General features: G+C 32.4%; 2 protein-coding genes across 3 annotated transcripts; both read right to left on the bottom strand.

The window, feature by feature from the left end:
* Nucleotides 1–7,780: 7,780 nt before the first annotated feature.
* LOC122585393 (lysine-rich arabinogalactan protein 19-like) lies at nt 7,781–9,309 on the bottom strand. The gene is made up of 2 exons (XM_043757526.1): nt 8,446–9,309; nt 7,781–8,094 (listed from the first exon to the last, which is right to left on the bottom strand). The coding sequence occupies exons 1-2, from the start codon at nt 9,109–9,111 to the stop codon at nt 7,999–8,001; spliced, it is 762 nt and encodes a 253-aa protein (XP_043613461.1). The 5' UTR covers nt 9,112–9,309; the 3' UTR covers nt 7,781–7,998.
* A 625-nt stretch (nt 9,310–9,934) lies between these two features.
* LOC122583167 (tRNA(adenine(34)) deaminase, chloroplastic-like) lies at nt 9,935–13,922 on the bottom strand. Of its 2 annotated transcripts, XM_043755598.1 has the most exons (4): nt 11,513–13,922; nt 10,982–11,069; nt 10,576–10,703; nt 9,935–10,450 (listed from the first exon to the last, which is right to left on the bottom strand). In XM_043755598.1, exons 1-4 carry the CDS (start codon nt 13,831–13,833, stop codon nt 10,156–10,158), a joined length of 2,832 nt encoding a protein of 943 aa, XP_043611533.1. In that variant the 5' UTR covers nt 13,834–13,922; the 3' UTR covers nt 9,935–10,155. The 2 variants fall into 2 exon arrangements, with proteins under 2 accessions (XP_043611533.1, XP_043611539.1); XM_043755604.1 differs by lacking the exons at nt 9,935–10,450; nt 10,982–11,069 and having other exon boundaries at nt 10,583–10,703.
* Nucleotides 13,923–20,752: the final 6,830 nt, after the last annotated feature.

Below are 20,752 nucleotides of genomic sequence, written 5' to 3'. Positions count from 1 at the left end.
TTGACCTTCCTCTTGTTTGGACTAGGAACCACATAGGCGACATTTATTTGGACTAAACTAGGTTTCAGCGTGGAACCGCCCCGTCCCGTACTGGTACCGGTATCAGTCCCGAAACTTATAAAAATATGGTACCGGTCCAAGTCCCATATAATCAGGATCGGGACGAGACCTGAACGGAACAGAAAGTTCGAGGGGTTCCTGTAGTTTCCGAGATTTCTTAGTCTCATCCCGATTTCAATCCTGAAAACCAAAAAATATATATATCAGCTCGGATCGTACATGGGATTTTGTACACTTTCCGGTATTAAAATCGAGAGGGTATCAAGACGGGACTCTGAACTTAGAGTTTTCGGTTCATCCCTCGGACTAACATATTCTCAAAGCTTAAAATCAAAAATAAAATGAGAAATTAAACTCGTATAAAAGAATTTATTTATTTTACTCATAAAAATCATAACATGATAACTTGAGAGTATGAGTAGTCCACTCATCCTTGTTTCTTTAAAATCTTGAAAGACTTTTTTAGATGTATATTTAAAAAGATGGTTAATGAAGTAAGAATATGGCCAAAAAAGTACAAAAAAATAAATAAATAAAAAATAAAAAATCTTAGAATAAAATGTATACATTTGAATCAAAATATATCTAATGATCCGATTTGAGAAAAACTATGGTTATGTTATTTTTTGTATGGTACTCCGTAATGAATAGTTTAAAAGGCATACATGGAATATTTAACCTTTTAGTTTTAAATCTATAACATATCTTTTGAATGACTAATGGGGTTGATACCGATTGATAAAGTTTTTGACCCTTAAAATATTATATCAGGATTCAAATCTTATATTTATATAGAATAAATTACATTTTTCGTCCCTGAATTTGTCAATTTTTGTGAATAATGTACTAAAGTGAAGAAATTACACGAATCATCCCTGAACTTGGCAATTTTTTGCAATATTACTCTGCGGCCAAACGCCGTCTATTTGAACCGTTAAATGAGGGGCAACTTCGTCATTTCACCATGTTCTCCTTCTATAACACCTTTTTCTTCTTCTTGTTTTTCTTTTTAGATCCAACACACTAAAAACAAAAAATAAATAAATAAAAAATAACACTCTTCTTGTTCTTCAAAGCCAACAAAATAATGAGCACACCAATCTCTTCAAAGCCACAAATAAAGCATAATGAACTCACTAAAATGATCACCGGACCAAAATAAAGACGATCAACGGCTAAGAAATGTGTTTGTAAATATAACATAAACATCCTTCCATTTAAATAAGAGTCAATAAACAGATGATTTTTTAAAAAATACTATTTGTTCAAGCATGTATTGTTGTTGGCACCAAAACAGGTCGGGTTTTAACTTTTTAGCATCTTGCTAACAATACACACCAACTCAAGACCGAAGAACCCGGACTTCGATTTATGAGAATAAATAAACATTAAAACATTTGAGTTCTTAGTGTTGCCCCTTTTTCCCATAAGATTCAAACATAAGTTATAATAATAATCTATAATATAACACATACATAATTCTAACCACACAAACAAATCAACACTACTATAAGTCCTAATCGAACTAAATGAAAACATTAATAAAAAAATAAAATAGTTATAAACACAAATTAATCAAACAAACTATATATATATATATATATATATATATATATATATATATATATATATATATATATAAAAGGAAATAAGTGATAACAGCTATATATGTATGTACACCTCAAACAAAAATCAAAATCGAAACAAAAATGAAATTAAAAAATCCAAAAAAAGAAAGTAACAAGAAGAAGAAGAAAAAAGGAAATATGTATGTAAGTATGTATACCAGAGCGTGACCTATGTTAACAGTGGTCCAGGCGATGCCGGGAGAACAACCGGTGACGGAAAAAACAACGAGCCAAACAAGAAACAAAATGAGAATATAAGTGGTCCATACACCCGACACATGAACCATTTAGTATTCACACATAATATGTTACTCATATCATTTTAATCTGTTAAAGTTAATATACAACCTTTTATGATTTTGAGTAAATTACATATTTCTTTTAATCTTATCTAATAAGCCAATAATATATATTCTAAATTTACAATATAATTTTTTTTGTTTTAGTGTGCTAGATTTGAAAAAGAAAAACAAGAAGAAAAAAAGAGTGTTATAGAAGGAGAACATGGTGAAATGATGAAGTTGCCCTTCATTTAACGGTCAAAATAGACGGCGTTTGTTAGCGGAGTAAAAATTGTAAAAAATTGCCAAGTTCAGGGATGATTCGTGTAATTTCTTCATTTTATTACATTATTCGCAAAAATTGCCAAATTTAGGGCGAAAAATGTAATTTACTTAAATTATATATTTGTATGAATTGATTATTCGGGATTAAAGAGTAAAACTTTTATCCTTAAATGAATGAATGGTAAAAAAAAAGTATAGTACTCTATAAGATTTTTAAACGTATAACAGTGCGACTAAACAATGTATATCTGAGTTAAAGATGGATTTTTATGATATAAATAGAAGTAAATACGAGTATTTACTTTTGTTTGGTTTTGAATTGGGTTCGAATATTTACTGTTTGTTTGGTTTTGTATAGGGTTGATTGAGGTGGACACGTATGGGGAATGGGCCCAGTGACAACATGGGCGCTAACATGTCGTGCTTGTTTGGATTGGGTATCAACGATCCTATATCATTGCTGTGAATTGTGATGGTATCATTATTTGTAGTATAGTAAAATAATACTCCGTAATAATAATGGTAATGGCAATTGGTTCATTTTTTAATGTTATGGACTTATGGTCCTTGTGAATGAAATGTTTCATTCAATATGTTATCCATCTGTAAGTACATTAACTACATTGTGGAAACAAAGGAGATATCAAGACATTTCCACAAAGGAGATATAAAGACATTACTGAAGCAATCTTGTTTGTTTGATGGTGGTTATTATGGAAATAAAAAAAAAAAAAAATCTCGTTTTTAAGGGGGCTCGGTTTATATCAGTGAGATCTTTCATCGATTATAACGACTTCTTTTGCTTGAATTTTCATTCGTTCTCAGAAGGTGTATATTCTTTGACACTTATGGGCTATGAGCGCGTCTTTATTGTTGTAGAGTAATTGTTATTACTTTTCATTTTTTTTGTCTTGCCGAATAAGTAATTTTATATCAATAAAAGATTGTTGTTCCAAAAAATAACATTAACTGCATTATTCCATATCGGGTTAAAGATCTAAACTACAATATATTTCTTGATTTATATATAGTTGTATTGTGTATTTTCGTGTTGACGTTATTTGGTGACAAAAACTCAAATTTTTTTCCAGTCAATGTTTTTCAACCTTTTTTTTACTACGTTTACACCTTTTTCATATTTATTTGGGTATTAAACTATTGTTATTGTCATTTTTATAGTCATTCAATTATATACTCCTTTTTCAGCATTGAAACAAATAAAATTTGGCAAATATTGCTAAAAAATGATTTTTTTAAAAAATGAAGAAAAGGTATATAGATATAAATATGATAAAAATGTTTTTTGTACTTTTTTTTACCCAAAACAAGATGGGAAAATGTGGGATTTAAGATGGAAAGGTTGTTGTTGAATAAAAAGTATGGAGATTTGATGCTAGAAAAACAAAATTTTACTTGAAATACGTTAGAATTTGATCAAAATTGATATGCTTGTACAAATTTAGAAATTTATTGCATATATAGATAAACAAAAATGCATGGTTTAACTGTATATACATACTGAAAAATATATTGGCGTTATATCTTTTTAGCCATTCATATTTGAAGTTTCTTTTACAAAAAATAAGGTCTTAACTAAGTTAATATTAGACTATACTTGATAACTAAAAACTAAAGTACAACTTTTTGGTCTATGAACATCAAAATTCATATTTTAAAGATAACTACAGATAAATAAGAAATAAAACAATTTCTTGTCAAAATGAACAAAGGATAGTCAATACATTATAACTTCTTCTGCCAATTCTATCGACTAATATACGTTTTCTTAACTGGGTCAGCGTTACAGAGCTCACTCGAAGTATAAATGCCTATTTCAAAACCCAATGGGGGAAAACCCTTACTAATCCGTCCGAAAGCACAACGATTAATAGGGGTATACTTTGTTCCCTCAGACTTGAACCTGAGTATACCCAAGTCAAACTCTCACAAAAAGATTACCTATATCTCTAGGGTGGCTAAGAGGAGATTAAAATCTAAGATCTATAAATCACTAGGAAAATTCCAAACTGCTACACCAACTCATCATTAATTAAATTGTGGTGTAAGTAGTGTCATTAAATATGACACTAGTTCATATATGTAACATGACACATATATGCAACCAAATAACAAAAACATACCAGTCTACCTATATTCTAAACAATCGAAAATATAAGGTAGACAAAACAAAGCGATTACAAATTAAAGTTGTGAATCTCAGCCGTTTTCTGACATTGCTAATACGTAAATTTTATATTTGACAAATGAGAGTTGTAACTTACAAGTATTAATTGTTCTTGTCATATACTTCTCTAAAAATCAATAAAATAGATAGTTAAAACGATTACGAGAAAGTGACATGAACTATCTTCCAACTAGTGATAGATACAAAGTACAAACACGATAAGTTTGATGTGGCACATATATCATCAAAATTAGTTTGGTAGAGATCGAGTCAATACCAATTAGTTTTCATCCTAAAGTAATCTCGATCGGTTTCTTTTCAATTTAATTTATGGCCTCCATAAAATACCTTTATAAAACTTTTTGTTAATGACAAAACTGTTGATAATATATTAGTATGTACACAAAAAGTAATATTTTATATTTAGAAAACAACCTCTAAAATCTTTAATCATAAAACAAATTTATAAAAAACATATCCCATTATATACAAGTTGGATTGCTAAAGTGAAAGACACATGAGTCATGTGTTATACAGTAAGAAAAGGTCCCTATAAAGCAAAAATAATTTTACAGAATGATGATAATTCAGACCGGCCAGCTATATATGTTGTATGAGTCTGAATATAATAATTGACCGATGACAAAAACCCAAATGGGATAGAGGTGGCGGGGATGAAAATGCGGAAGTGGACATGCAGTAAAACCATGTCTAGGATGATTTCGAGAGAAGTTTTGAAAGCCGAGCTTAAAGTTGCAACCATCATCAACGAGTTAAGGCCGGGAAAGACAATTTAGATTACCGTAACGTGATGGTGGTGGTGGAGGCGACTGTTGATGGTGGAGGCGTCGAGTGGTATAGATAATTGATGTAAATGGTTAATAGAGATCTCTATATTAAATAAAAAATGAGTGTTATGACATCATAATTTATAAAAATAACTTGCTTGTCATCTTTCAATTCTTTCTTGATATTTAGTTTTTTTTATTTAATTTACTTATGATGTCATAAACATTTTCCTTTTTTTAATTTATTGAATTTTTCTTTTTTATGATGTTAAATTTAACTTCTTTTGATTAACCAACCCGAAAAATGGGATAGATCTACGATAAATCTTATTCAGTTCGATTAGAGATGGTAGATTCAAATGGAATAAAAAAAGAGTTGACTGCCGAGCTGTATGAGCTAGGAAACTCTCAAGTACAGTTCTAAGGGAAGGAATTAACCCACCTATTCCAACCGGGGAGAACAGGCCATTCAACAGGGGGATTCTGAAATTGCGGAGGCTTGGTTCGACCAAGCCGCTGAGTATTGGAAACAGGCTATAGCACTTACTCCTGGTAATTATATTGAAGCACATAATTGGTTGAAGATCACTAGACGTTTCGAATAAAAAGGAGAACTTTTCTTTATTAAAAATGAAAAAAAAATTAAAAAATGTTTTAATTTCTTTTAAAAATTCTAATAGTTTATACATGGTTTTTTAAGTTACATCATCTAAATAATTTTGTAATAATAGATATTTAAATTATCTTTATATTATGCGAGTTAATAAGTTAATTATAAGGTAACTATTTCGATGTTATGAGTACTGTTTGATTGTTTCAACTTTAGTGGCGAATATATGTTATTATAAAACTTTTATTAATATACCCGGGTTCAACCCGGATTAATTAGCTAGTATTTTAAAGAGTAAAGTATTTAAATATGAATTTAATCATTAATTAAGGATATTTTAAACCATTCCCAATGTAACATTCGACATGTCATGATACCTTTTGCTATCATTAAACAAATCCTTTCTAAAACATAGACAAGTTGAACTAGAAAACCCCATTTTTTTAAAACATAGCGACAAGTTGTAAAAATAGTATAGACATATAATATACTTTTCTAAGTTCCGCATTTCAATAAGTATCGTCGTCCTTGTTTAGAGCTAGCTAGTAATCGTTAGGTTTGCAAAAATTACCAATTATACACTTCCATAAAAAGTTTATACAAGTTCACAATCACATATTTTTACGTGACACAAATATTATATTATATTATTATTCACAAGGTCAATTAGGTACACCTGATTATTAACTTCTTTTAAGCTCATCAAGAACGTGACACGAATCATCGTGTATTGCGTACAGTTAAAGATATTCCTGAAAATGCCATCTGAATTTCATGAAATCTTGGATGTAACAAAGTTATCACATATAAATGCGACTTACTTCAATAATAAAAAGTCGGTGTCATGTTTGGGGCGTGAATGTTACTCTGCAATAAAGCTAACTCCATCCAAAAAATAAGCTGTATGGATTAGCCTTTCTAATTGTTCATTTTAGGTTGTTTTGAAATGGCAATAATGATTGAAACTAACTTATTTCTAGAAATTAGTTAGCAAAAGTTTAAATTCCATGTCAAATCAATATAACTATGACATCGTTTTATATTTATTTCGATGGATAATTAAAGATCCTTGTGGAAAGAGTCACATGGTTCAGTTAGTTAGGACCTTAATGACTTTAAAGTTAATTAGTTTGATAACTAAATTAACTCATACTTCTAATAGGGGGGAAAAAAAAAGATAACCAACGTCCCATTGTCGATCTTTTATCGAGCTGATCGAACTTAAAAAAGTAATTTTAGACCCCTTGTTAGTTACCAATACAATGTTTTGGTTGGAGCAATAATATCATAGCAAAGTGTATATCCGCTTTGTTTCATTTGTGCGTCGTAAATAGTTTTCTTTTGGGGTTATTGGACAGGGAGAGATGCACATTCTTCATTCTTGGCCAAGTTTTTGGCTCAAAACTATTCTGACAAGTGGCAAATTATCATATGCTAAAGTTAAGCTTGTTCAAAAATTTTGTATATATCATTCTGGTATGGACCATGTTTGGCAATACATGGGTATGGTCCTGACAAGGGAGGCAAAGTAGAATGTTCACAAAAGAAGGTGATGGTGTCTAATGATTGAACTCGAGACCTCATACTTACGAATTGCCCATCTCCTTACTGCTAAGGCCAGTGCGTGGATACTTATCCGTTCATATATGTATGTATATTTTTCGTACTATTCTATGTTCAAAATCAAAGAACTGTGAAGTAAGACATGTTTGATGATAGATTGGTGTTTCAAATTAGTGTGTTGATCTGATTATGTTTAGTGATACTGCAAAGTAGTAATAACTTTTTAATGCCAAATCTGTCTAATATATTAATGCCAACTTTGGTTTAAATAATGAGTAGTTTGAACATTCAAGGCACATGGATCTTGATTTTCGAACAATTTAAGTAATAGATGCATGTTTAGAGTAACTCATCATGAAATATAACTAGGACTATGATGATTCAATGGTACTATATCACTCATTATGCTTGCATTTCACAACTATGATTAAGATCTCGGCTTTATGCATACATTTAAAAAGAATTCGAAGTAATTACAAGTGCAAAATGTATTATATAGTAGTAGAGGAATCAACATAAGGGAAAATGTTGATTTCTTACAATCTCCATGCAACAAAAAATAGTTGAATTGTGATTTGTGAATCATTTAGGAAGTTAATTAGCTTATGATAACTAATAGAACAGCCATAATAAATCCGGCAACGAGTCCTGTTTCAAATCTTCCCCCCTTTTGTAACAGGGTTCTCCCATTACTCTGTGCTCAAATAAAACTGGTGGTCAGTAATTGCAAAAATCTTGGGTAACTTGAACAAGGCTTTGGTACTTGTAGTTACATGTAGGGTTAACATTGGAACATTGTAAAAAAAGCCCTATGGACTTTTGATGAATTCACATATATAACTTATAAGACTTAATATAAATTGCTTTTTATAAAAGGTTAGGTTCATAAGTTTAATATTTTTGTGGATTTAATCATGCAAAAAAGGATTTGGATTCTTAAAAAACACGTGGAACTTTCAGTGGAGTTGATCATTCTAAATAAATTGCGGAAACTTGTGTGCGTATTTCAACAAACGTCCATAGAGTTTTCAGATAGTAAACTTACGAGATCAAGTGATGGCGCTGGCGCTGGTGTAGTGTCATCAGTTGTAGGCGTCGGTGGTGCTGGTGGACTCTTAGCCACTGGTGCGGGTGCAGGTGCTGGTGCATGATGTTTCTTGTGTTTATGTTTTCTTCTTTTGTGTTTTGTGGGAGCTGGTGCAGGGGCAGGTGTAACAGTTATAGGTGTCGGAGCTGGTGATGGTAGCGGTGGCGGTAAAGCCGGAGCTGGTGAAGGTGGTTGAGGAATTGGTGCGGGTGGTGGTGTTGCTGGTGCTGGTGCAGGTGCAGGGGAAACTTTAGGTGGAGGTACAGAAGGTGGTAATGCGGGTGGTGAAGCAACCGGTGGTGGTGTCGGGGCAGGCAATGGTGGCTTTGGTGGTGGTGTAGATGGAGCTGAGACGGGTGAACTTACTGGTGGTTGTGGTGGTGGAGTTTGAGGTGGTGGGACAGATGGGCTAGAAGCTGGAGGGGTTGGGGACGGCAGTGGGGTGGTTGGAGGGGTTGGAGACGGTAGGGGGGTGGCTGGTGGTGCTTGTGTCGGTGTTACTGGGGTGATGGAAGGTGGTGGTACGATGACAGGTGTAGCCGATGGTGAAGCTGCAGGAGATTGGCCATTGGATACCGCTACCAGCAGGCAGATCCAAGTGAAAATAGTACAAATCCACAACATTTTTTCCGGCAGATGGTTTTGTTTGGATGAAAGAAAAGGGATTTATAAGCCATGTATGGGATGTGCAATTTCTACTAAAATGAAGGGGGTTGGTGTTACATGACCTTCATGTGGCTGGTACATCTACTTTATTTGCCTAATTAGATTTTTGAGATATGACTTCAAGGCCAATTCTGGTAGTTAAGGACTGATAATTATGGTTTTGGTACATCTTTCATGTCATCATTGGTCATCTTTCGCTTTCGGCTTCAAGAAATGATCTTTTGCAGGTCCATACAACTAAAGCCTTGTTATGATGGTTATTACATTCTGATTTGTTTAACTTGTATGAACTTAATCTGAAATACTCGAGTCTCAATCTTTGATATAGTTTATATTTTTCTGTAACCTACTTTATGATTATGGTTTTTGTTTGATTTCAAAATTGCAACATTGTATATTTCTACAGTAATATTTATTGACTACAAAGTCGCAACATATAACAGTTGACATTTGATGTTGAAATCACAACATAAGACTACTAGGATTTGATGGGGAAATCACAACATATTTGATAAGATTTCATGTGAGGTAACATAAGTTCATTACACACTAAAAGTGTACTTGATAAAGGGACCTAAATGCATCCAGAAACAAGATTTATATACTAAAAGTGTTCCTAATAATGGGACTATTTCTGTAATCGATATTCATGAGTCATGATATACCGACCACCAAAAGAGAAACATCACGATATTCGCGTTGTATAAAGAAAGACGATGCTTGTGGTTTCAGAAAGCTAACAAACATCATTTTCTCAGGGATGTTAACAACCTACCTAACATGCTATGTAATCATGTAGTCTTCAAAGATAGAAATATACATAAAAGCATTGTCACATTGACAATTCGGCCCACGTGTTAAATAAACTTGAAGTTGTGGTCCCTAAACCTTAAAGTTGGTAGCACTTTATATATTAACTCCTAGAATCATATAATCAACTAAAACTTAAGCCAAAGAGAGTGGAAATAATGGAAGTTCAAAAACTAAGAGCTAAAACTTATTCTATAAACAGAAGATGATTTTGAAGGCATGCTGCACCTTAGAGAAGAAATTTGAATGATGGCGATCACGAGGATGTGAAACGGTAATAGATGAAGGAGGAGTTGGTGCTTCTGTACCCAGTTCTGGTTCTGTTTTCTTTTTTCTTCTTAGCCGGAAAAATTGTTGCATAACTTCAGCACACTCTGCCGCTAGCACTCCTCTTCTTACCGACATGTTTGGGTGGAAAGGATGTGGAGGTGCAGGCGGCTTATCTGTTGACATGGAGCCACTCCCAGTATCCTCATCGCAAAATAGTCTAACAATTCAAGAGTATCATATCTTTAACTCATACCAAGAATAATTAAGCCTTTTTTTTTGCTAAAGTCATGTAAGCAAATATATATCAAATAAAATGAATTTTGTCTGAAGATATTTGCATACCTAATCCAGCTGCCATCAGCGCCTAGTAGCTTATTTGGGGCGCCCCAAACAACCGTGTCAATTCTGGCTTGGAGAATGGCTCCAGCACACATTGGACAAGGTTCAAGTGTTACATAAAGAGTAGTATCCTGCAATAAAGACAAAAGTAGATGATTACAGACCATATTAGAATGTACACGTTAAGTGGATGTAACATACGCCAGCCTTCACGAACAACCAAGATAGTTTAAGTCAAAGATTTCACCAAGATAAATCATTTTAGTAATTAAGTATGCAAAACCACAAAACTGATGGCATTTCGAGGTGGGTATGCAAAAAAATTGTCTTATTACCGTCTTGTTCTAATATATCATAGTACATACAGTATGAAAATAAACGTTCTTGGGATAGAAAGAGCAAGCATTACTGTAAGTCTCCATGACTGTAGGTTGGTTGATGCTTTACGTATGCAAATCATCTCAGCATGGGCAGTAGAGTCATGTAATTCTTCTACCCTAAAACACACAACAGTTACTAAAATTCCCTCATAATAATAAAGTAGAGACAGTAATAAAGTCCAAAATGATGTTCGGACGGGTTGAGTAATGGGTCAAAACAAAATTGGGTTGAAGCATGTTATTTCTAAAGCCTATTCAATGACATATAATATTTAGGGTTGACATGCTTACACATTTTTGTCCATTTTTAAATGAATATTGTATACATATACTCGTATATGATTAAGATTATCAAAGTAATTAGAAAAATAATCCAGGTCTTTAAGTTGAATGATATAGGAGGTTTCATCCAATAAATAAGTTGACTCAGGTTACTGTCAAGATGTTTGACTTGTTTCCTTTTAAGCTAAATTATCCAATGAGATATAACAAGACCAAAATCGACTCATTCATAAATATATAGGTACAAATAGGCATCTCTGTCAAAATAACAAACTTACAGATTATAACCGCGAGCAATTATTTTACCACCCTTCACAAGAACAGCTCCAACAGGCACTTCCCACACATCAGCAGCCTTTTTAGCTTCCAAAAGTGCTTCCTTCATAAATGTTTCATCATTTTTGCGTTGCTTAGCTTCAAAAGTATAAGCCTCTTCCCATTCATCAAAGTTATTCTTAGAGGCTTGATCTTTGTGTCCAAGTTTCCTCCTTTTTAAATCTCCATTCTTGGAATCATTCCCATATTTATGTGTTTCGTCAGCCTCTAAAGTTTCTGTGGTTCCAGGAGATCTTTCCATTTGCATTGTGCTCAGCGGAAAACGGGATTCTTTAATTATGGATAGAGAAGAGCTTCTATAAGGTCCCGAGTTAGTATTTGATGACGTTAATGGTGAATCTAAGCCTTTTGTGCTTCTCTTTTTTACGTTCTCGTCATTCGAATCATCTGGTTCATGACTAGAAAACCATGTTTCGCTACCAGTAGATAAATATGATGACCCCTTTGCACCACCTGAGTTTGGGGTATGAGATCCGGACCGTGGAGATTTCCAATGCAATCGAACCACATCACCAATAACAGTCCACAAGGACCTGCCACTAGTCTTGACCGGTTCACCATTTTCGCTTATATAGGATATGTTATCTGGTGCATCGCTTTCTGAGGGGTCTTGTGTGGATGCATCATTCACATGCCACATCTCGTCAGAAGGTCCTTTCGGTCCAGACCCCTGAGACGAGTGCCTTGAGCCACCCCCCTTTAGGTGAGCACTTCCTGAACCCTCATTCCCACCCTCTTTGAGTAATTTAATATCTGAGCTTAAATCATCATGTTCAATGCTTGTTGTATTCACTTTAGCAGCACCCCCCTCAGCGTTGGTGAACATAGCTTCAGAGCTTAAACTTCCAGGATACCGTTTTTGTTTCTTCATTTGAATGTCTAAATTTCTATGTGAAGTTAGAATTCTTTCGCAATAATCGAAATGGGCATCTGAAATTCCAAATATTTGTTGTGATTTCTCTCTGGAGCCTAGTTTTTGGTGCTTCTCTTCTCTGCTGTCTTCAATCTGATTACTAACTTCTGTCGTCTTCTCTTTTACGTTCTTCATTCTACTTTCGGGGAATGAAGAGGTTCCTTTCATGTCTATTTCCTGCGGCTTTGACACTTCTGAGATCGATTTTAACTTTTTTTCTCGAATGAAAGTTGATTCGATAACACTTTTATCTTTTTCTAACCTTTTATACTTCATTTTTAAACCCATAACATCACTGATATCATCAACCACATTGCTGTTACATGGGTCGATATTCACAGAAATTGTTAAATCTTGTTGTTTAAATTCTTCATTCAGCTTCTTTTCCGATTTTTTTCTCCAATCTCGACTTTCACCAACTGATACCCCATAACTACCTTTCACATTATCTTTCTCCAAGAACTCCTTTTCTTCTTGCACTATTTCTTGTTTTTCAATATTTCCAACAACTTCATCAACACAACCTTCATTATGTCTTCTCTCCCAATCGTTCTTACACTCGTTTGAAGATGTTTCACCCACATAGCCTTCACAGTTAACCTCAAAATCTTTAGCACCCTCTAGTTCACTAGAAGAACCCTCTTTTCTCAAATCAAGATTCTCACTTTTCGCTAAAGACCGAATCTTTACCCCTTCATCACACTTCAAACCCCTTTTCACAATCCCGGAATTTACATTTTTCTTTCCCTTTTGCATATTTTCTCTGTCCCTAACATCACTACAATCGAAACCCATTTCACCATTCAATAAACTAAGCATAATTTCAACATTATCAACACAATCATCACTCACATTACTCAAAAACTGCCTTTTCCTATTATACCCAAAACCCTTCTTCCCCTTTTTCCTTCTATCCTTAAAAGCACAAACCTTTTCAACATTCCGAAAAGCCGAAACCCCATAAATCATTCCACCACAAGATTCCCTAATCCCACCATTAAAATCAAATCTTTTACATATTGGCCACTTAATCAAGGTTGGTTGACTAAACCCTTTACATAAAACCCTATGGTTTATCACTCCTAATCTATTACACATTAAAATATTAGCAGCATAACAACAACAACAAGAATAACTACATTTAGTGCTTAATGAATCTGGAAGCAATCTCTCTACCCGCGAATAAGGCGAATAAGACTGTCTACGTCCCACCTCCCCAACATCCTGCTCATGACAGGATTGGGTATTGTTAACATTAACAATGCTTAATGGTGATGAAACTAATAATGAACTTCTTTCAAATGTATCATTAAACATGTAAGATGAATGATTAAATGATAAAGTATGCATTTTTATTGTGTTTCAAAGATTGAAAAAAAGTGGGGTTTGTTACCTTGATGGCTTGTAAAAATGAGAAGCTGTTGTAGAATCTTTTTAGGTTGGGAATGGTGAAAGGAAAACATGTTCATGTGGGGTGGGTTTAAAGATTAATAAAATGGGTTAAAAACCTGGCAAGAATGGTGAATTTGTCATGGGAGTCATCGTGCTCTTTTAATTTTGGATATGCCTAGCATATAATATAGGTTTTTGGGGTTTTGGCGTTTATGTATTATATACTCGCTAGCTTCTGCCTAGCATTTTCGGTGAATTAATAAAAGGTTTTGTTGGCCGTTAAAAAAAAAATAGTTGCAGTGTGTTTAAAGATGATGAATGTATTGTCTAGTAGTTGGGAATGGTGAATATGGAATTTACTGATTACAATGTTTACCATGGAATTTACTGATACCTTTTACTGACCACACAGACAACTTTTGAGATTACATTGTTTGAGTAAGCCATGTCGTACTTTTGAGATTACATTTATATCTTGAGTTTTTGACATGATTTAAAGGGGCTATATATGTCAGCCTAATTGCTCCGGATACCGAAAAGTAAGGCTGTAAACGGTTCGGTTCGGTTAGCTAGAAATTTTGAACCGTTTTTTGGGTTTCGGTTCGGTTCGATCAGTTAGAAATTTTAAACCGTTAAATTCAGTTAGCCGAAAATCGATTACCCGAAAAAGTCGGTTAATTTTGGTTTTATTTTCGGTTAACCATTTATTAAAGTTATGCTAATATAAAATTTAAGTTTTAATTACAATAGTCAATTTACATTGCATTAATTAATTTTTTTTATATATAATAGTTATTTAACTACATTAATATTTTGTTTTATAAATAAATATACATTTTATCTAATTGTGAATTACTTTTTTCTAACGTTTTATTTATACAATGCAAGTTTCTATCTAAGAGTATCATGATTTACTACTTAAAATGTCTTTTATATGATATAACTAATGTTTTTGATAAATATCTTAAACAAAGTTAACAACTTTTCTTAAAAAGAGTATATATATAAGAAAATTAATTATAACATTCAAAACTAATTATAGATTGTGAAAGAAAGTTAGTAAACTTGTTAATATCTTAGACAACAACTACAAAAATTTAGCTAAAGAGATATGTAAATGATGTATTTATGGAATACATATATGTTTAAATATACATATATATGATTATATGTAGGTATATATCAAAATTCGGTTCGGTTTAGTTAACCGCGGGTAATGAATATTGAAAACCGTAACCGAACCGTTACACTTCGATTTTTCGGGTTTCGGTTTTTTTCAGTTTCGGTTTTTTCAGTTTCAGATCACGCGGTTCGGACCGGTTTTTCGGTTTTCCGGTTCATTTCTTACACCCCAACCGAAAAGGCCACCCTATCACATTATCTATCAATAGGTTTAGTGGTCTGAAAGCCAACTAAACATTTTAAAGCCCGAACGTCATTCATAATTTGATGGGCTAAAAGTTATTGTCAGCAGGTCCAACATGTCCGAATGGTAATCCACGATCCAAGGAAAACCCATCAACCCACACAAATTAATGGTAAAGCTTCATTAGATTTCCGTAAAAATATAATGTCATAACTTATTCTATATAAACATTTAAAAATTATAATTTATTTTTATTATATTTTGATGCAAAATTTATTGAAATCAAAAAATGAAAATTACCACATATAGTGATCTCAATGATACAAAACTCAAGCGTGATACGTATCAAGTACATATACATATTTGTGTGAACATAATTGATTACACTTTAAGCCGATTCTTGTCACAAATAATTCGGTTAAACCACTACGTTTGATTATATTTGAATAACACAAATTTTAAGCCAATCAAGTTTGTATAACGGGGAAAAAAAGTTTATATATACACCCACTGGGATAAGATACACCTTGTAGTCATTCGGAAATTTTTCGCACATTGTTTTCAACAAAAGTGCACATCATGTTTAACTCGGGAAACAAACTAACAACATTGATGTGAATATACGGTCAAGTTTGTCTTATTTTCTGTCGTGACTTGTGAGTACCAAGTATAATGTTGTTTATCTTCTTAACATCAAAGCAAAAACGTCACATTTAAATTAACCATAAAAGTGATCAAAGTTGGAAGCTATGAAGCCCACTGATAGGCCCAAAGATATCGGCTGGATTGATCCAGTAGCATGACTATGCTCTGGGCCTTAATTTGTATGTTTAATACGAGTAATTCTGTTAATTTCTGACATTTTCATTTATATAATTCTAAAGAGAACAATATTTTAAACTTCCTTTGAACATTTTTAACATATTATAGTATGCCATGACTATATAACTCTAGATATAAATACATTTTAGATATGTGATTGAAGTTTACCTTTTAGATTAAGAAGATTAAACCATTTCCATGGTGGTCTTGTAGTTATCGTCTTGAGAACTTTATAAGAAGAATCACTGATTAGGTTCGAATCTCGTTAAGAAATATCTCTAGGTGGTTAAGGAAATGTTCAAAAAGTATATGTCCTACACAATAATCTGAACATGCATAGATATGACCTCTTTTTTAAAGCTAAAAAGGAAAAAGATATATACTCCCCTATGCGGTCATGAAGAAACTACTTTTTTCTTGTATATAATCTTCTTAAAAATGGTAACAAAAACACTTCAATCAATTGCACTAAATGCATTTTTTTTCTTTTTATTTATAGAAAGCTTATGTTCATTAAATAAAAGACACACGTACACACGTTAGACTAACCCTATTTTTAATGATATTTATTACTACAGGAGGTCATATGTACATAATAATATGCAATTTGCGTGTATATACCTATAGATTAATTAAAGTGATAGTTATATACAACTTCTCGATCTTGAATATTAATGTGTGTTTGAATCTCTATTCTCGCAAAAGTATATATAATGCGTGTTTTCTGACCTAAAGTGATTCATTGCCATTCGTACGCATTTGGACCAGGCGAGCGAAACTATATCTTATACTTTATATTAAAGTTTGACAAGACAGCGCGCAATAACGTATAATATTAACGCGTACGATTTTTCATTCCCACACTCGCGGTACGACAAGTAACAAAAATCATCAATTATTATTTATTGAACTTTTCAAAGAAAAAAAGGTTCCTTGTAAACGAAAATGATGTGTATACAATAGACATTGTGGAATGATTCCCAAGTGTGAAACAACATATTCATTAGAAAATAGTATTTCTATAATGGTGAATTTCAGTTAAGTCAACTTGAAACAGTCAACTTAATTAGTGAAGGGCTTGTAAGTTGTAACCCACGGTTTTGATCATTTCAACTGCCGCTAAAGTTACATCATTTTTTATCGCAGCCTGTATCCCCGTTATTGTTTTTTTTTATCTTGACCATAACTAATTTTTGCAGCGATAGTCGCTGCAAATAGTGTGGGCCCCCTGTGTGTAATAGTAAATCTGACAAATTAATAGCGGGCCCTCTGTCAGTAATCACTGCAATTAATTGGATATGAACAAAACACCACTATTTGCAGCGATGTGTGGTTGAATTACCAAAAGTCTGGTCAGGATACCAAACGCCTATTTTATTATTATTATTTTTTTTTATAGCAGTTACCTATCTACTAGTAGGAACAAATAAGTTTGGTGTGCATAGTAAGTTAGGGAGCTGAACTTGTCATCCTATTCTCCTAAAAATTAAACTGAGAGTTTTTTCCGTTCAAGTAATTTGAGAAAAACAAAGTTTTTGTTGACTTGGAGCTAATGTAGCTTAAGCAGAAAACCATTTTTGAACATTTCTTTAACCACCTCTAAAATTATACTAAAACGGAATTCAAACCTGAATTTTTTATAAGTATAGACTACTCGTATTAACTACTAAAACCACCTTAAAGGTGGTTTATTAACTTATTAGCCCTGAAATTGTTTGAATCAAGTATCAATATTTGAAATTAAAATTTCAACAACATCAGTTGAAAAACCATCTTGACTCTGCCATTTAATCATAAGTTCAATTTCTAGACTTTCTTAATCATCATAATTGCCTCATTTTCCATCCAATCTTACAAAGCAACACACTACAAGAAAAATGTCGATTAGTGACCATTTTGCTTAGTGACAACTAAATTAATTGTCACTAATAACCTTATTTAATTAAAAGTGATCACTAAATTTGATCATTAAACAAAATTAGTGACCAAAAAATAATATTTTTTGGTCTCTAAACAAAATTAGTGATGAAAATGGACCACTCAAAATTTGGTAACTAACCACAATATAGACCAAATTTTGATTGTTAGTGACGAAATTTTGGTCAGTAAGATAAATTAATAACCAAATGTTTTTCGTCACTAATAGACATTTTTCTTGTAATGACATAAGATGATCCATAGACATAGTTTCTAACAATTGTGTATTTAGCCATTACTCTCTATAAAATTTCTTTTTCGATAGTCACTCAAGTTATATTTTACCTACCAATTTAATTCTTTGTACTTTTAACAATTTTCTTTTATGCATATTATTTACTTTACATATAAAACAAGTTTGTAAACAAGTAACAAAACGCATTTAAAGAAATCTTTTCTATATGTACGCATTCATCCCGTCGACTATATCAAGTACTAATAATGATAGATATAACAGTAAATTAGTCTTACTTAAAGTACCAAAAAAGTGTTTTGATATAATGATATTGAACTTTTATAGATATAACCGTAAATTATTAGAAGTGGATTTAGTTGGTTAGTTAAGCGTGCGTACGTGTTTGTTGGGGTGATACTGATGGGACTCAAAAGGTCCCTGAAGATATGAAAACGCTTTTGACATGTTTATAGATTTGTGGTATCACTTAGATTTTACGCGTTAGTGTTTTACTTAACGCATATAAAAAATTTTGTACATTTTCATATTAAAAACTTATTTCTGAATTTTATGGTAAGGGTATAACTTTTTAATGCTCCTTTAGCTATTCGTTTAGGAAAACCCATATCTTTATAGATGTCTTACCGAAATCAACATTACATCTTAGAGTATCTGACTATATGTTTATCAACTCTCAAACTTTATTAACTTTATATTATTATTTTTTTACTCTTATATCATTTGGAAAAATTAATAAGTAAACATATAAATAATTAGAATGATAGTACTATAATTTTAACTTATCTATACTTCTATACTACTATATAAATATTATACATCTTTGTTGAAAAGTTAGAAAAAAAAAAGAGATGTGAAATTACCAGTTTACCTTTAATGAATTAATTTACACTATCAATCTCTTATTTTCTAAGATGTTTCCACTAACCCTTTAGATCGCATACCTTTACATCAAAAATTATTACCATCCCCACTTGCCGCCATCACCACCCGTCATCGACGCCACCAGACCGTCGTCGCGACCACCGTCGCATTGCGCGGGTACCATGGTAGTAGAATTTAAATAAAGTGGAAATTTGCTTTTATATTGAAGATGACTTATATATGGTACCATGTGTGTAATATGGTTTTAATCAACAAATTGAAAGTTGAATTATCATCTATAAATGATTAACATCATCTTTTTGACATTAATAGTATATCTACCATACTTCTTCATTATTGAAGTTATTGGTTCTAATCAAAATTGTAAAAGTGTCATATAAGACGTCGAAGACTAAATATTCCTAATAAATACGTAGTAATATAGATTGTCAAACGCATTAAGGCTGTTTTTACTTTTCAGGACGAATGAACGAATTATTTTAGTTTTTCTATGGATATTAAATCAATGGAATTGGCCATCCAGAAGATCATGGAGTGGCTTTGAATATTCAAAAATGATTTTTATGTCTCCGAAATACCAAATATTCCTTCTGTTTATAATACTTTTGTATTGTATTGTATTTGATGGTATACGTACCCTTCCGTTTATATGCATTTGATTTCCCCATGTTTTATATATGGTACGGAGTACTATATATTAAACCTGATAATAAGTATGTCAAATCATATATATATATATATATATGGTCTATTAATGGTTACGTAAGAAATTAAAGAGTTGATATTCATTCACTTGTGTATCTTTTTTCTTTTTAATTTTCTCGATTCATGCTTGTCAACTATATGAAATTTCCTGAATGGCTGAATCAAGCCGTTCTTAATTTATTTACGAGTTTTTCTTTTCTTTTTTTTTTTTTGAAATGCTCAAGGCGTCGTTGTTCTTGAATCTTGATTGATTGCTTTAGTTTGTTCTTTTAAATTTAGTAGTATCTTAACCTACCAACCTAGTTTATAAGATAATTAAGTTAAATTTTGACCAAAGAAACCTGCTAATTATGCCACAGGTGGTTCTAATTGACTTAATTTAATTGGTCTCTAGAATCGGGAAGGTGTCACTTGGATCAGCTTTGTGTATATTAAAGGAAGAAAAGAAATAGAAGGGGTAGTCGCTATCTCGATTATATATTAATTAAGATATGCCCGGCCACGTCCTAAACCTACACCATCTCAAACTTCATTGTCATTACCACCTAATCCTTCTAAATTTCCAAAGTTTCTCCGTAGTTCATACTCTTGTAGCGCACCTACATCTGGTATTTTTTTATTGGACACGGTACCACATCGATTTATGATACGAGTAATTTATTTTCAAATTTTGACAATTAATTGTTCTCATCCGACTTGACATTATCTTACATTTTTTTTTTCCTAAAGGCAAATTTATTGATAACTGTAAGACAATTAAAATCCCATATTACTGATTAAACATGAAGTTTGAGATTGAGACTTCTTAAAGTTTTATTAAACCACTAGTTCAAAAGTTCAGTGTCAGTTTTTGATGATTTAACTTTCTGCCTTGACATCTTTCATTCGTCTCAAGAAATTTACTTATATTATGAGCAGTTATCGCAACT

This window comes from Erigeron canadensis, chromosome 1, assembly GCF_010389155.1.
Source record: "Erigeron canadensis isolate Cc75 chromosome 1, C_canadensis_v1, whole genome shotgun sequence".
NCBI classification, from domain to species: domain Eukaryota; kingdom Viridiplantae; phylum Streptophyta; class Magnoliopsida; order Asterales; family Asteraceae; genus Erigeron; species Erigeron canadensis.
This window is presented reverse-complemented; position numbering and strand designations above follow the sequence as displayed.